The following is an 18,007-nucleotide window of genomic DNA, read 5'->3' as shown; positions in this document are numbered from 1 at the left end:
TAAAGATGAGGAAATATGTGAGAATAAGAAAAAGTCGCCCCAACCGAGACTTAAACCCGGAACATTCTGCTTGATTTACAGATGTCATAACCATTATACCACTGGGTTTCCATGGTATAGTCAAAAATAGTGTTTGACGAACCTGAATGAACATGTAATTTAGAAATTTCGTAGTCATTCAACAGAGTAAAAACTGAAAGTCTCCATTGTTTTTGTTAATTAAGGTCGCGTAGTTCCGGTCTGCCGCCGACAAGAGTATAATTTTTTTTTAATAATACCGTCTATCGAACGTCTTGTGACCCACAATCGTCCAATCAAAAGACAAGAATCTATTTAGGTGTTATATAAAGCATACTAACCTACATAAGAGATATTTATTTGATTGTTTGTCTAAATTAGATATTGATGTGTCATAATTATGCTAATTAAAAGTTATCTTTTGAATGCTATTTGCATAATAAAATGTTATTTGAATCAATAGAATAATAATAATAATTTTGGAGGCAATCCGGACCACGGTCCCAATTCTGGACCACTTTTTATTATTAATATACAGGTTTTTTTATACGAGTAGTAGTAGTTAAAAAACCTATTTAGTTTCAAATTCACCAGTTTGTTTTTGGCGTTCCTGTTCTATTGTTAGTTAACTGAAACTATTGTTAGTTAAAGGCTGGTTACATAACCTTACATGAAACCCGCATACACATGCTTGTAGTGAAATTAGCCTAAATCACACACAGCATTAATAAGACACACGCACGCACACAAATATATTTCCGGAGAAATCTTAAGAGAAGATAATTTTACAGTAGGTGGAGGATTAGAGGCACAACTAGTAGCATTTCATTAATATATAATCAGTATATTAACAATAAGCATTTCTTGATTCAATAGGTTGTGTGAAAAACATTTATCTAACAACAAGTGATTCTATCAACATAACATCCCCATATTACCCAGAAAACATGGACAATCAATATCATTGTGAGTGGATCGTGGAAAGTCCGCCAAATACAGGAATTCTACTCACGTTTTCTGACTTTGACCTACAAAGTCGTTGGGACTTTGTGAATATCACTTATGTTGATACCAATGGCAATACTGTGACTGAATTTTACACCGGAAGACATATTTCCAACATTCTAGCCACAACTTACTTAAGTATCATATATCAAAATAACGATAACGGTGTTAGCAGAGGATTTGCTTGTGTACTAAAAGCTATTGGTAAGTGTACATTGTTATAGTTTATAAATATTAATAAAACTATATTTCAGAATGTACTAAGCCTATATCACAATTTCAGTAACATGAAAATCTGTCTCTTTTTAATGTTTTGGATAATGTATGAATGGTATTGGTGTTTTCTTAAATTATTTAATTTAATCTATTATATGTCGCTAGATCATGCACATGTGGGTGTGTTTGAGTTGGGTTCATCTAAGATATAATAGGATAATTATAATATTTCAAACTACTATAAAACTATATGTGTTAACAGAGAATTATTATTTAACGTTAATGGTTCTTGTTCTAAGGTTTGTTTAAATCAACATTCCGCAAATCTGGGCCGCAGAAACAATTTTGAAGGGTCGCGGGATGGCTTGAGAAATTTACCAAAACAATAACGTCGTAAACGTCTTTAGCAATACGCAGTTTTATAGCAAATATTGAAGTATCGAGATAATGAATAGTGTTTTAATAGTTTGATCTTGCCGAAAACGTTTGTAAACATACTAAACGCTATTGATATGTGTGGCTTAGGCCTAATTTTCAGAAGCAATGGATTACTGGTGATAGCAATGTAATATAAATTGTTTTGTGACGCGAAACAGTGGCATGTTCCATAAAGAGGAAATTTACACTAATTTTTTTTTTCTTAATTGCTAGTGGATCAGCGCAATGTTTACTCTACAAAACCAAAAATCACAATGCAATGAACTAGGTCCATATTCCTTAATGTTCGGACCTCAGCTCCAACCATGGTGGGGCTGAGGGAGCTAAATTTTACATTAGCTTCATTATATGGGTCGATATTATTATATTAACATGGACAGAGATCAAGTACCTCGTGTCAACAGGTTTTGCCGTGAAAAATAGTTGGTCGAGAGGTATAGGCTCAAGGGTATGACGGCTTGGGTTTGATGGCCATTAACACCATCCATGGTTTTGTTAATGTAAAAAAATCACCAGTTGTAAAAACTAAATGGCACTAATACATTTCAGAACTCTGACATAAGCAAATGTAAATTGTGTTTATTGATTGTTTATTTTTAATTAATTATATGTTGACCTACTAAAGAAATATTTTTTTTTAAGATACTGGTGATCCCATTTTGACATGCCCTTCTGACATTGAGGAATCGGGGACAAACCAAACTACAGTTACATGGAATGACACGACAGTCAGTGACAATGTTGATAGTGGTCTGTTAGCTGGTTGTTTTCCAACTTCTGGTTCCGAATTTAATATTGGTACAACTAATGTTACTTGTTCCGCTACAGATACATATATGAATACAGGAAAGTGTACATTTATAATTACAATCATTGGTAAGTATACTACAAAAATAAACAAGTAATTTATAAGAATAAAGAATACATGTATATTCTTTAATTTACGGATTCGTTAAATTTGGTTTCCCTTTTACCAGAGTAAAATACCGGTAAACAAGATATAAAGCTAATTTGAAGAATGTTTAGTCTCTGAAAGAATTTTGTGTACACAACTTTTACTTTGTGGTAATTCTTATTCATTTCGTTTCTTGATTATCTTTAAGATAAAAATCTGTAGACAGAATTATTTAAAAAATAAAATTCTGTCCACTTAATTATTTCAAAAATAAAATATTTTGTCACAGAATTATTTCAAAGATAAAATTCTTTTCACAGAATTTCTTTTAAGAAAGAATTATTTCAATGTAAACATTCTTTGAACATAATTTCTTCTCCAACAGCAGTATTTCTCCAAATTAAAATGGCTGTATTGTCACATAATTATAAATGTCCCAAATGGCGCCCCCCACTACACGTATTTTTTTTTTTTCTGAGAACAGGCTTTAATACTAATAATAATTCCATTTCAATAAAATTAATATCATTTCTTTCTGGTTTAAATAAATTAAAAGTAAAAGGTGCATTAATTTAAAAAACTCAAACAATCTCTTCATTTTCTCTTTTTTTTTTACAAAGCTCGAAATTTAGTTGGAAGTTGAAGCCATATCGTATTCTCTCTTTCTTCGTTATTTTCTATACTTCTTAATCATTTACTTTTTCTATCCTTGTTATCAATTGTATTGCAATTATGATGTAATAACTAAATAAATGTTGAATAAATTGAAATTGAAATGTAAATATGTAATGTCACATTGTTTTGAAAAGATTAAAACCTCACATTGTTTTTGCAGATGGCGTCAGTCCAGATGTTGTTTGTCCTCTTAATATAACTAAAGGTGCGTTAAACTCAGACCAAGTTTCTGTTTCCTGGATTAACCCGAATGTTACTGACAACATTGATACAGATCTGTCAGCTACTTGTATTCCACCTTCTGGGTCATCACTTAAAGTTGGTTTAACTGAAATTACATGTATCGCCACTGATATTGCTGGAAATGTTGGTATTTGTAGTTTGTTTGTACATGTCACAGGTAAGTTTAATTTTACATGTTTCATACCATTTGAATTAAACTAAAAATCACCACCTTCTAGTTCATTATTCAAAATCGATTCAACTGATGTTATTTGTTCCGCTATTGATAGAGCTGGAAATACTGATAATTGTACTTTTAAAAGTGAATGTCACTGGTAAGTATTGAATTCCAGTAATTATAATCCTTTAGGACTACTACTCCATCAAGAAAACCATCCAATGTAACTTAGTGTACCCTTAGGTTAATTCTCCATGCGTTGGTGGGTAACTGTACAAGATGGGATGTTTGTTCTTGTCTCAGTCGTCTCGTTCATCTTTGTTTGTTTTGCTATTTTAAATGTATTGTGATTTTAAAAGAGTTTATGAAGAACGACAGAATGGCTTATTAAATTACACTATTCGTATTGTTATAATATCCGTGTAGTATACAATTCATTCCTAACTGCAAAAGATAATAAATACATTAAAAAAGTATTATTTTTATTATTTGTATTTATTTTACTGCAGATACCAGTGCAAACAATCCCTGTACCAATGGAGGCATTATTTTTCAGCCTTATGATGAAATGATTTTTGAAATTCAAACTGTAACCGATGACTTTTATTGCGCATGTCCACCTGGTTTCAGAGGTCTGTCTTGTACAGGAGAAATTGGTTTGTTACTTTTGCATTTGTATTCAATATTTATGCGTTCTTGTGAAAACCTACACCGCCATCCGTACCAAGAATGTTAATAGTTAATTAATGATACCTTCTTGTTAATGAGATGTTCTGCCATTATAAACTAACAGGTGGTATACCCGCCCCACGATCAATTTGATACTTCAATATCCCAATGCTTGATTTCTCTTACTTACGCACCCACTCCTCATACCCCCTCCTTCCCAACACATGCCACACTTAAGTGATGGTTTTTTTTTAATATACCTTCTCGGAACAAATTCCAGTAATGTTGATATCCCATTGTTCATCTTAATTACAAATTGTTTATCTTTTGAATTGGTTCTAAAAGGATTTCTACATATTTTATCAATCTTTATTTAATTATTTTTTCATGTATTTTAATATATTACAAGTTCTACCCTTTCAGTGGGGATATTTATTTTTTATCTTTTTAGAATATTTGATTTAATTTCTTCTTATAGTTGAATGTACTAGTCGTAATGAATTTACCTGTGGAAGCGGCGAGTGTATCTCACTTAGTAAGATGTGTGATAATGTACCTTATGACTGTGCTGATAACTCAGATGAACCTGACGAATGTCAAAATAAGAAAGGTAATGAATACACTTTTTGTTGTCAAACGAACATTTTGAAACGCGGGGTTTAGCTTTCAAAGATTCACCAAATAATACGTATCATATATTCATATATCATAATTATTCTCATTATCAATAAGATGTTATTAGATATAAATTGTGGACGATATTGTAGAGAGCAATTGGAGTGGCGTGGTGGTTAAGATGCGTGGCTATCACTCCAAGGGTCATGGGTTCAAGTCCTGTCACATGTCAAGTTTTTTTCTAAAGACAAAATTACGTACAACTCCACTCCCAAAGACTTGTAATAAGACTTTGTTTATGTAGAGCATCTTGTGTATATGTTTGTCTTGTGAACCTCTGAGGGTCCCTAATGATCAGCAATTGCTGGATGGATCACTCTTATTAAATAAGGTTTAAAAAAGCAAAAACCCAATGTATCAAAATAGTATGCTATAGCTTATATATTATGACATAATCATTTTATTTTATATTTTAGAAAAAGTATGTGACGATTTGTTGCAACTTCTGGACATTCTGACAGCAACATGCGGTAAACTCCAAAAACTTAACGGATTTCCCAAGGTGGGAGGTTCGCAAAACCTATTTAGTTTTAGATTAGATTTTCCAGAGGCTAAGAATATAATAGCAAGGGTACGTACGTAATTTCGTTTAAATATAACTTGACCTAAGTTAATATCAATATTCAAGTTCAAGTGATTGTTGTGAGTAGCAGTAGATCTATGAACAAGTGTCCTCAAATAAAATGTAAGAGGCGGATCTTTCTTACTCGAAGATGGAGATGTGGAGAGGAAGGGGGTTGGGATCCGTGCCGAACAATTGACTGATAATGATCTACGTACAGTCCGATGATAATGTGTTTTGACGACACGGGGCCCTCTTAATATTTTATTCACCTTTGCCAAACAAAATAAAGAAAAATATTTTGTTAAGGGTTAAGGGCCTAATATAAACAAGACAAACTATTTGTAGCCAAAATCCCATTGACATTCGATTTGTGTGTTTAAATCTACCAAATTATCTGTTCATGTTTTTCGAAAAAATAGATATATGACATTACAAAAATGTACATGCTAAGTTAAAACATTATTTTTTTCATAGGTCGGAGTTAATATATCTGCATACATTGGAAATGAGATTGCAGAAGACGGCACACTGTTTGTAGCCTTACTTTCATCTGATTCGACAGTTATTGTCTTTCCAGTTATTCATTTCAGGGTAAGAAAACACTTCACAAATAATCAATAGTTCTACTTAAACACTTATGTATTCATACTAAATTACTTTCACACTAAATTACTTTCACAAAAATAATATAAAATAAAGAATTTACCAGTGATTCATACATACGTTAATTCAAAATAATGATATTCAACTCATTTTAAGAGGCAATAATAATCAAAATAAATTGTTTGATGACACTTGATATAGTATTTATTCCATTTTGACTTTTTTCCTATAGCAAAACTTTAAAGAAAAACAATACTGTAACCCTGCACTAATAAAATATTTATGTGATCATTACATATTGATATGATAATATAAAACAAACTCCAAAAAATATATCATGAACCAATCATAAAGTACCAAAGATGAGCAACAGAGGAATTCATATTGGCTTGCCTCACTTAGAACTATTCATTTCTGTTACAATTAGTGATTATGAAATATTCGACATTGTGGGTACTTACGTTTACATCATAATACATTTCAGGTACATCTCAAAGACGATGAAACATTCTTCGAAAAAACCCTGACTGATCTCCACAATTTCGAACAAAATGACCAACAGCAGCTTGTTTCGTTATCGTTTCTTCCTGATAGCGGTACAGAACACAAATTACTTTCACCGATCACATGTTTGAGTCAAGATGAACAATCTTGCATAACTCTCACCATAAGGTCATTTATATCAGACTGTAAGGATGTATGTATTGATAGATATGCAGAATGGGTACGAGCCAGTGAAGATAAATACAATTGTGAGATGACTTTAATAAATAGTGTTATTGACGAGTTGTATGGCAAATGTATCGGTATGTAGAACGTAATTAATTTTTTAAATATCTTAGGCTTCTTTAAAATATGCCTACACACAGCGCTAGTTAAGTTAGGCTTCCTTGAAAAATGGTCAAACATGGTGGTTTTTGTACATTTTAACGCAAAAGATCGACTTAGCAAAGTTCTCATACCTTCAAGAGATTGAAGTTAAAGTTTTAGAAGGGCATTTACATAATTACAGTATTCGTTTTATCATTTACAATTTAGTTGCACCAATTATTACGTCAATCGGTAGATCGATGAGCATCAATTCAGAAAAAAGTGTCACATTATACTGTGTAGCGTCTGGAGTTCCAGCAGCGACTGTCCAATGGGAAACGGTTAATGATGAAGGCGAATACGCAAATGTTACAGCGCCATCTACCGCTCAGTCAGTTTACGAAATGACGAATATTTCAGCAACGTAATTTGTTTTTAATATTATTGAACATCCTCAATCTAGTTTTGCTTCATCTTTGTGTTAAATATTGTCATGCACTAACACATGAAAATGTAGAAACAAACGCACTAGGTAAAATTGTAACTTTTTTAAAACAATTATCTTCTTAAATCTTATTCTGTGTAATGTATTAATTAAAGTGTTTTGTATTTAAAGGTGTGTTTGCCATGTTTGGAATATAGCAGGTACAATAATCAGCGAGAATGTAGTTATTTCAGTGGAAGGTAAAGTAGACACAAATGATCTGATACTTTTTAAATTGTAAAACATCACGATATATACACATTGTCATCTACTAGAATACATACATTTCTAGTTTTGAAGTGCATACCTGTACAGTTTCTGAAGTGCATACCTGACCGAATATACTTATACCACTCAATCCTATATATACTTATTGTACATCCCCAGAATCTCCACTGAACTAGCATGTTGGCACGGTCACTGTTACTGTTTCCTTAAGTAATTGTTTGCTTTTAAAGATTTCGTCAATTGTGTACACTTTGTTTCCATTGAAGAGAGTTTCATAATTTTATTTTGTAAAACAATCAACTGTTCGATCTACAGTGTTGCCATGCTGGTCAAAAGTTTTTTTTTTATATCTTAATTCATAAATTGTTTAAATGTCTTAGATGTCTTACCAATTAACAATTTTGTTTAGTTTAGAGACTATTGTGTAAAAGTACATACTAAATGTATTTAGTTTGTCATAAGGTTAGTCGTGTATCGGTTCTATTCTGCTACATCGTAACTATTATTCCCATTATATCTTATTAGATTCATCCTGTACTGATCGTTATGCGTCAACTCGTGAATTTTCACAATCGAAGTCAGATTGCTACAATACCACTATCACCAAAATCGGGCCAACAAATCAGCCTAATGACGTTGAAGGTCTCACTAAATTATACAACGGCACTTTTGTTCAAGGATCCGTTCTGTACAGTATGTCACTTTCTCCTTCAAAATTCGACATTGGTAATGATTCCTTCTTCGGTTCTAGTGCGGCAGACTACGATTACGTCATCATTTCTATAGAATTCATCATGATGAATCTAAATACAGATGTTGCCGTTTACTCTCAAACGTTTGATGGAATAATAATTAGTCCTGAAAAAGAAAATATTATTCAAATTATTGATTTGATATTTGATCAACCAATCAAAATCAAAAGCACGTCTACGTATAAGGTTGCACTAACTACCCATTCTTATCCTCCTGTCCAAATGTCTGGTGAAGCGATTGAAATTAAACAAGTTACTTGTGAAAATGGATCAACTGAATGTTTGGGTTTTTTAAAAGTCTGGAATAAATTGGTGTCCGATCAGGTGAATTCTGGATGCAGCCGGACAGACGTTGAATTTACAGCTCTTAAACTTTGTTTTGGAAATTTTTTTGGAGGTATGTTCAAATAATATGTGACATATTGATGACTTTTAATGAGATAATTCAAATAGAAAATAACTATAATGTTATTTAATTACAAATTGCCGTACTTTATTTCAAGAAACCTAATTTTTATATTAAAATTGAAAGTCCCGCGTTAACTTTACCACCTCTATGTTTAAAGAATACAAGAATAACTTTCCTGAATATTGTTATGTTTAGCTCCCCAGGTAGTTCGTAACCCTAAATCTCATGTTGGGGAGATTGATCAGACAGTAACACTGGACTGCATTATAGAAAATGTGGAGGTTTATGAATGGTATAAAAACGCCGACCATATCCCCAATGCTAACAGTCCTACGTACAGCGTGCTGTTAGACCAAGGCCAGAACCAGGGTGATTACACGTGTTCTGGTTATAGATCTCAAGATGAAAAAAAAGCAGTATCAGACGTTGCCACAGTGCTTATAACAGGTCAGTCACTTTATGGATACAGATATTGTTACAGTGTAGGTTCCAGAAAACATCACCTAAACGTAGAACTACTAACAAGATATACCAGAATATCCCAATCCATTATGTAGTAAACATATTCAACTCAGCTGAAATTCCATTCATGTTGTTCAGCTTAGTACATTTCTATTTATATTTTCATATGGTCCAATGATTGATAGGAAATTTTTAAAAATAATTCATTTTAATAATTATAACAATTGTAAAATTTGCAATTTATTGAGTCTTCCAACTACTACTACTACTACTACTTTTTTTTTAATAATAAATAAATAAAATACCATTACGTGTTACATAATTACAACATTTATAATAAGTATATATAGTTCTTCTTCTTGACAATTGTTATTACTGTAGCCTATGTTTCTACAGACCCCGATATCTTTATATGGTAATGCTTTAGTACACTGTTTATTGTCAATTTTATTAGGACTGTCTACTTTTAGAGTAAATGTTACATTTAACAACATTTCGTTTGAAGAGAAATATGGCGACAAGAAAAGTTCGGCATTTCAAAATTTTACTGATGAATTGCGGGTTTCTGTGAGTATAATTCATGTAATGTTGTAGTAAAAGTAATAACATAACTGGTTTATCGAATTTAGCTATATAACTTGACCATGTTACCACTCGAAACCAACCTAACAAACATAAATTGTTATAAACTACACATTATGAAAAACAAGGTCATATACATAGCTGCAGTCGCGTGCGCAAATTTGAGTTAGTGTTTACCTACTGACCGACCGACAAAGTGAGTTATAGAGTCACGTTGCACGCGACGAAAATGTTTGTATTATTGTATAAATAAGTGTGTGGTTATCTGCATGTACAGCGTATGTTTTCAATACATATACAATATCCCTGTAATACATTCTTTTGAATAATGTATGAAGATCATAAAATCAGTTACTTGAATATAACGATAGAGTAATAGAAAATGATAACAGATACAACAATGCTACTTTGTATTATTCTTTGATAAAATACAAGTGAGACGAACTCACAAAATACCCCCTCCCCCAACTCTTAAAATCAATTTTTACCAAACCTACTTCTATTTCAGTTGAAAATAAGTATACCTGACGTTTCCGATATTGTTGTCACGAGTCTTAAGCCCGGAAGTGTTATTGCAGAGATTGAGTTTTACTTCAACCAAGATCAAAACATTTCTACATACAGTTCCATGATAAACGATTCACTAATTTCATTACAAGGATATGATACAGACCCTGGTTCCATTGTTGTGACCAGCATATGTAAGATAATAATAAGACGTGTCGTATATATAAATAAATATTTAAATGTAAATATTTATAATTCATATTGTATTTCTTAATTAATATTCTATATTATGTTAATAATTAATATTTATTATGTATTACTGTGTTTTGAAATTCGGTTATTCAACATTGCAGACTACAAAAAATGCAGAAGTTTACAAAAGCAATAATTGGCATGTTTTATTTGCATTGTATCTTTCTTGTTTCCACCCAGCGTCATGTATTGGAGAAGACTTGGTAATTAATGGCACTTTATACAGTTTTCCAGATGTTCCACTTGGTGTAACTGCAGATTCAATACAAGATTGCCTGCTATATTCGCATCAGTGTAAATATAAAAAAAAATTAATAAATTTTATTTCGTCATTAAGATGATTTTTGTGTAAACAATTGTTTTAGTGAAACAGAAACAAAAAGAATCTAAATTAATTTCAACCGTTTTGTTTTGTCTCACGGAGCCACATGCCATTAATGTTAGTGGCTACTGCTTTTTAAATTTTAACTTCTTATTGCAATTAGAAAATGTGTGTTCATGTTTATATTTGATTTTATGTTCACAGATAATACTGTACCACTTGCAACACGATTCTGTAAAGGAAATTTTATATCAGGAGCTAAATGGGATACAGTCGTAATCACAGACTGTTACATTGAAAATACAAGACTGGATGAGGTATATACAGTATAGAAAAGGCGTATAGGCAAATCATTACAGGAAGGTCGATCGGTGTATTTCGCAAAGATTTACTTCATATTTTTCAGATTGAAGTTACGGAAAACAATGTGTATGTAGTAGTGACCGCTCTTGCAGAATTTACAAATGATACGGAATTTTTAAATGAAAACTCTGTATATTCAGTTGCAATCATTTTAGAAGATATTGTTAATCTTGAGAATACCGATGAAATCGTAAGTATCTGTCCGAGGTAATTTTACTGCAAAATACATTGGGTACACTTTGCAAGTAACTATCGGCTGTGATCTCAAAATTACAATCAAGCAGAGAAAAAAAATCCTCTGTCATCTAGTCGTGATGAATTTACGAAACCTTAAATATTTTAATAGTTTGATAACAATATTTTTGGTTTCTGCAGATAACTTCAAATGTTGTCGAAGTTGTTGATAACATAATTCATTCTGGCATGATTGACTCATCGATGAGAGAAACAGCATCGTCGTTTGTGACATCATTAGAAAGACAGCTTGCAACAGTGGCAGCAGCAGGCATGAATTTCTCAAGTGTACAACCACATGTGGCTGTCGTGACTCTAGCAGTCACCCCAGAATCTCTTCAAAACGGACTAGCATACGTTGCATTCTCTGACGCCGACTCGCTCAAGGAAGCATTTGAACCAAACGATGTAAACATACATTACGATAATGAGAATATTCCTTTTAATACAGTAGGAGCCTCAATAGCTCTTCCACCTGAAATAATTTTACTTAGCAAGACTCAAACTGGAATAGATGAGATCCGAGTATATTTTACGGTTTACCAGAACAGCTCCTTGTTTATTTCGGACAACTTGGTTAACGCATCTGGAAAAGATTTTACCCGTAAAGTCGGCAGTCAGATTATTTCAGCTTCATTAGAGGCAGTCAAGATTGATGGACTTGTCACACCTATACAATTTGCTTTCTTACCACGAAATGTAAGTAACTAAGCTACTATTTCACCTGTATAAAGAGTATCTGAAAGAGATACAACTCTTAGTTAATATGACATATAAAATAAGACTTTTACTTTCTGGCACATACTCTTTATAGTAGAGTAATAATAATAAGTACATTATATTGTAAAAAGTAGTTAATGTACTACTTGTTACCCTTTCAATAGAAAAAAAGACAAACTATATCAGTTTTAATAGTATGTAATCTCTGATATCTTTGTTTGTTGCTGCTATATAGCTGTTGCTGGTGCTGCTTCTGCTGCTACTATTGCTGTTGCTGTTGCTGTTGCTGCTATAGCTGTTGCTGGTGCTGCTTCTGCTGCTGCTGTTGCTGTTGCTGCTGCTGTTGCTGCTGCTATTGCTGCTGCTATTGCTGTTGCTGCTGATGTTGTTGCTGTTGCTGCTGCTGTTGCTGCTGCTATTGATGTTGCTGCTGTTATTGCTGTTGCTGCTGCTGTTGCTGCTGCTGCTATTGATGTTTCTGCTGCTACTGCTGTTGCTGCTGCTGTTGTTGCTGCTGCTATTGATGTTGCTGTTGCTGCTGTGGCTGCTGCTGCTATTGATGTTGCTGCTGATACTGTTGCTACTGTGGCTGCTGTTGCTGTGGCTACTGTTGTTTCCTTTTTCGCTATTGCTGTTATTGTTTTTCCCCTCTCTTTTTGTTGTTGTTTCTCTAGGCTTATGCTTGGAGCACCGACCAGTAGGTTACAATTTGTGACTCATCTGGCCTAGTTCAAAGAAATTGTCTATATATTCAATGTTGTTTTTTATTTTTTATTTGATATATGTATTGCTATTCACTATTTCTTTGTAGGAAATTACTAATAACAATACAGAATGTGTTTTCTGGGATTTCTCACTTGATGATGGAGTTGGTGATTGGTCAAGCGAAGGATGTGTGCTAAATGAAACAACAGACGGTCGTGTTGTATGCTTATGTGAACATCTTACCAACTTTGCTATACTAGTTGTGAGTATACTCTACAGCCCAATAAATTAAAACAAAATCAGATAATTATTGAAATACTGTTGAAATACATAGGCCCTACTATTATTATTAATTAACTAAAAGCATCATTGGCGCTTTGTGCGCATGCCAATTTAAAAACTCAAGTTTGTTATTGTACAGTTTTTATTATTTTTATTATTTTTTCTGTAGAGATTTTTTGAACCGATTATCTAAAAAAAAATGATTCTCGATGATTTTCAAATGTCTACAATAACTATCTTTACCATAATAATAACTGGCCATAATAATAATATTTTCAGCGTCAACCGTGATGTCATCAAGGCGCCATTTTGTGAATTTACCATATCAACCATATTTTTATTTTAAATGTATGTATATTTATTTGTAATCTTATTTTTTTAGGACTATTATGAACCCAAAGAGGCTTATAATGCTCTATCTGTTATCAGTTTACTTGGATGCATTGTTTCTATCATCTGCTTGGCAGCTACACTCGCTACATACTTGTACTTTGAGTAAGTATACAATCAAAACTGTCATTTGAATAAAAAAGTAACCATAACATTCTTTCACTCAAGCTATACTATGCATTTACCCAAGTAAATCCTCCGACGTCAATAGGTTAGTAAGATTGTCTTAAACGGACGTCAGATTAAGAGGCAGAAATCATGAATAATTCATGAAATGAATGGCTTAATGTAGACGGGGGGTGGGGGGGGGGGGGTGGTGGAGGGACGTCATGTCAACATTTGAGTTTTATTATCGTAATTAGTAGTAACCCACCTACCTTCCTGTTTTTAGATTTATATTTTTATTTCGTTTTATGTTTTTATTTTTTTTTCAGTTCTTTTTTTCATGCTTGCTTTCTTCATTAGTCAGGGACACTATTTTAAGTTTCAACATGTTATAAAAAGCGCCGCCTATAGACGAGATGTGCCAAACTTATAATAATAATAGTAATCATACACAAGTATAACACAGGTTAATATATCATTTTATTGCAGACAATTTCGAAGTAAACGTCCAAAGAAGATCCTCATCAACCTGTCACTATCTTTGCTACTCCTTTACCTTGTGTTTGCAATTGGCATCGAGCAGACATCTTTTAGAAATGGATGCATCGCTGTAGCAGCACTGATTCATTACTTTGGATTGGCTTCTGTTTTCTGGATGTCAATCGAAGCTGTAAACATGTACATTATGTTTGTCAAAATCTTCCATGGGGAAATGAGATATTTTATGCTGAAAGTTTGTGTAGCAGGCTATGGTGAATATTTTTATTGCCGTTAAAATAGAACCACCGAAATTACATACCACATTATACAACATCAGCCAATCAAATGGCAACAATTAATTGTGTTACACTAACATATCCGATTATGTTAAAAACATTCTACTGGTAATTCAATTTATATTGTTTGTGTTTTCAGGATTTCCTCTGATAATTGTTGCGATTTGTCTGAGTGTTGATGTTGATCTGTATGCGAACGAAAATTAGTAAGTAGCCATATCGCTTGGGTTTGATACTCCAGGACCGACATAACTATGGGGAGTTGAGACCCTATTTCAAGTTTACAAAGCAGACTGAAACCAAAAACATCATGACCAAATGCGTCACTGTGTTTTCGAAGTTATTTTGTCTTGACATTTGTGTCAAAACATAATAATCTTACATTTTTGTAACTACCAACTTTGTTTACTTTGGTCACAACAATACTCATATCTAGTTGTTTAACTTCTTAATTAATTTGACTTATCATATTGTATGACCTTTGAATTGTAACTTATTTTCAGCTGTTTTATACCTTCTGGAAATCTTCGCAAATTTGGCTTCATTTTGATTATTGGTGTTCTTATGATGTTCAACTACGTGGTGTTCATTTTAGTAATGCGTACTTTGATTTTCCGAAGAAAGATTGGCAACAAAGTTGAGAAAAGAGAGGAAGTGATTAAACACCTGCAGAATGCTTTCGCAGTTTCTATCCTTCTAGGCCTAACATGGGTCTTTGGATTCCTCGCAATCGATGCAGATTCAGGCTCTCGCGACGTGTTTCAGTGGCTGTTCTCTCTGTTTAACTCACTGCAGGGGCTCTTTATTTTCCTTTTCTTCTGCGTACGTCAGAAGGATATTCGCGACGCATGGAAGTCAAGTTTCAAAAAAAGTGACAAAAGCAAGAATGTTAAAAATACCACGGATACCGGTAGTAGCAAGGTTAAGGATGATAACATCGAAATGAGATACAACGGAGATACTAAACTAACCATTTAGATCAATTAAAAATAATTATATTAATGTGTTATTTACTTTGCTTGAGGTACCCTCCTACATGCCTATTACTAACTAGTACTAGCCTATCCTATAATATAAGCTATGATATCTGGGCTACGTTATCTTGTACTTAACTTTTCAGTAACGTCGTTTAAAATACTTTGTCAATTAAGTTATGCCTACCTGTACGGTAGATAAATTAAAATCAATAATATTAATAGTTACGCAGAAATTAGTTAAACCGGCCTGAAGAAAATAATAGCCTAGTACTATGTCCCATAATGGATTTGTCAGTTTTAGAAATTATAAGCATCAATCTAATCCAATTGACTACGCATTATCAGTTCACATGTATTTCTTTTCATTTTAATCGGAATTACAAGTAGCCAAAATGTTTAGTATTATTAGTTTTATTTAAATGTGTTTGTGTATCGAATTTTTATTCATTTTAAAATACGAGTGTGTTCCAATATTATAGAGACCGAATGCATTTTATATTATAATATTGTAAATACGCTGTATATGTGTACACAGTTTATTTAATAAAATACTTTTATATATGTAGAATTTAAACAATCAAAAAATATCCTATATACCACAGAAATAAAGTAGGCCTATATTGTTGATATCGATCAGTCTTCCTATTTGAAAGTGCTTTTAAATCTAACTATGTCTAATTATGTCATACATTTGAACATTATATCAAGTGCTTCCATGTTATACTATTGACGAATCCAGAGTCGATTTGTATTAATAAAAAAAACGATGGAAGTCAAGTGTTATTTTTCCCATCTAAGTAGAATATGCCTAATTTTAACCATCAGAAAGTAATATACACCACAGAATAGGCATACGTTGATATTGGTCACGTCATTCAATTTGAAAGTTCGTTTTGTTTCGTTTCGTTTATTCAACAATTTTCTACACAAGATATAAACATAGTAAAAAGCATGTGTAGAAGGAAGCCTAGATAAGTTTTTTGTTACAAACAAATAAACTGTAAGCCTAGACTCCCTGCAGTAATAAACAAAATAACAATGGTTCGTTGTTTGAATCTATTTTATATCAACTTATCGAAAGTTTTTTTAGCCTTTCCCTTGATATAATTATTATTATTTGTATGTTACAATATTTATAATTTATATTTATGGGTAAAATAAAGAAAGAAAGAAAGAAAGAAAGAAAGTGCCATGTTTTGACGATCATATTAAGTGCTTCTAATTTAAACTATTATAAAATCCAGAGTCGATTAGACCAATATAAATGGTAGAAGGATATGGGGACTGTATCATTGTCAAATTTTAGTTAGGCCTAATTTTTTTTTTTTAATAATTCACATAGAAAGGGTTAAATTATATTAACTAATAATATATTTAAGTAACTACATAAAGTAAATATAAAATAACTGTTTGGGTGATTTAAAATAACTAACAAAAATAGCAAATAATCAGTTTGTGACAAAAAATATGATATGCCCATATATGGACATGATGATGTCATATCACTACCATATTTGGGTATATCACTACCGTTGTTTGAGCACATCACATTTTTTTTGTCAAACTTGTTTGATAGGTGCGATTAAAAATGTTCATCTAGTTTTTAATACTATGAATTAGTAGTTCTTTTTTTTAAATCAGCTAAACTAACCTGCTTGATAGAGTCGTTATCCTTCTCGGACAGGACAAATATGTCATTAAACAGATTTCTCTCTTAGATGGACAATTATTTCTTATAACAGGTTCATTCACGTGACTGCGTTGGTGGGCGCCATGTTGATGGTTTGATAGTGTAGACAGAGCTTTATGTAAAAGTCCACTAAAAAATGGATTTCTTTTCAACGACTGACGACCTTGTTTCAACCTGATATATCAACTTCCCCTAAAAATGATTAATTAACCAGAGGCATAGACTAGGCTTGTAGGCAGGTCTGCATTTACTATGTTCGCACTTCACCCCATACTCAAACCACCGCTCGCCCCTCCCTAATAAAAGATACCCAGACAGCAACCAGCCTACGTATTTGTTAACCTTTAATTTGCAAATCATGGCACCTAAATCATTATTTGATTTTGTTTTTGCTACTAGAGGTCACAAAAAGGGGCAGAGAGAGCACAACAAAATATGCTTTGCATGTAGGCTTACCATGGACAGTCGCTGCCCTTATAAGAGGATTTATCCTTTGTACACGAGGTTTTAAAAATGTGCATGCTTGAGCGATTTTTAATTGACTAATCAATTGCGTTGATTCTGAATCAATCTGCCGGAATCCTAATCACTTTGTATACAGTTTACGGTACACCACGTATGTAATTATGAAATGCATTATTGGCGTTTCATACACGAGGTAGCACAATATCATCATGTTTTGAGCGGCGTGTTTAAATCATGGAGATAGCAATAAACCTTTAAGATTCCGCTTGGAACTTCACGCAAATTAGCCTAAAACATGTCTTAGATTCAATTGCTTGGACTTTGTGTTTGTAA

The 18,007-nt window shown here is 32.7% G+C and overlaps 1 protein-coding gene across 1 annotated transcript; it reads left to right on the top strand.

Moving 5' to 3' along the window:
• Window positions 1–2,444: 2,444 nt before the first annotated feature.
• LOC144856410 (uncharacterized) lies at window positions 2,445–17,131 on the top strand. Its single transcript, XM_078714412.1, has 22 exons — window positions 2,445–2,553; window positions 3,408–3,647; window positions 4,157–4,303; window positions 4,795–4,926; window positions 5,408–5,562; window positions 6,031–6,147; window positions 6,644–6,965; window positions 7,198–7,393; window positions 7,586–7,653; window positions 8,207–8,830; window positions 9,038–9,289; window positions 9,759–9,871; window positions 10,395–10,587; window positions 10,826–10,939; window positions 11,172–11,284; window positions 11,374–11,520; window positions 11,706–12,263; window positions 13,096–13,251; window positions 13,654–13,766; window positions 14,256–14,518; window positions 14,682–14,748; window positions 15,046–17,131. Exons 1-22 carry the CDS (start codon window positions 2,514–2,516, stop codon window positions 15,518–15,520), a joined length of 4,605 nt encoding a protein of 1,534 aa, XP_078570538.1. The 5' UTR covers window positions 2,445–2,513; the 3' UTR covers window positions 15,521–17,131.
• The last annotated feature ends 876 nt before the right edge of the window (window positions 17,132–18,007 follow it).

The sequence above is a fragment of the Antedon bifida genome, chromosome 11 (genome assembly GCF_963402885.1).
Source record: "Antedon bifida chromosome 11, ecAntBifi1.1, whole genome shotgun sequence".
Classification (NCBI taxonomy): Eukaryota; Metazoa; Echinodermata; class Crinoidea; order Comatulida; family Antedonidae; genus Antedon; species Antedon bifida.
Note: the sequence above shows the minus strand (reverse complement) of the source record. Positions and strands in the feature narration are given on the sequence as shown.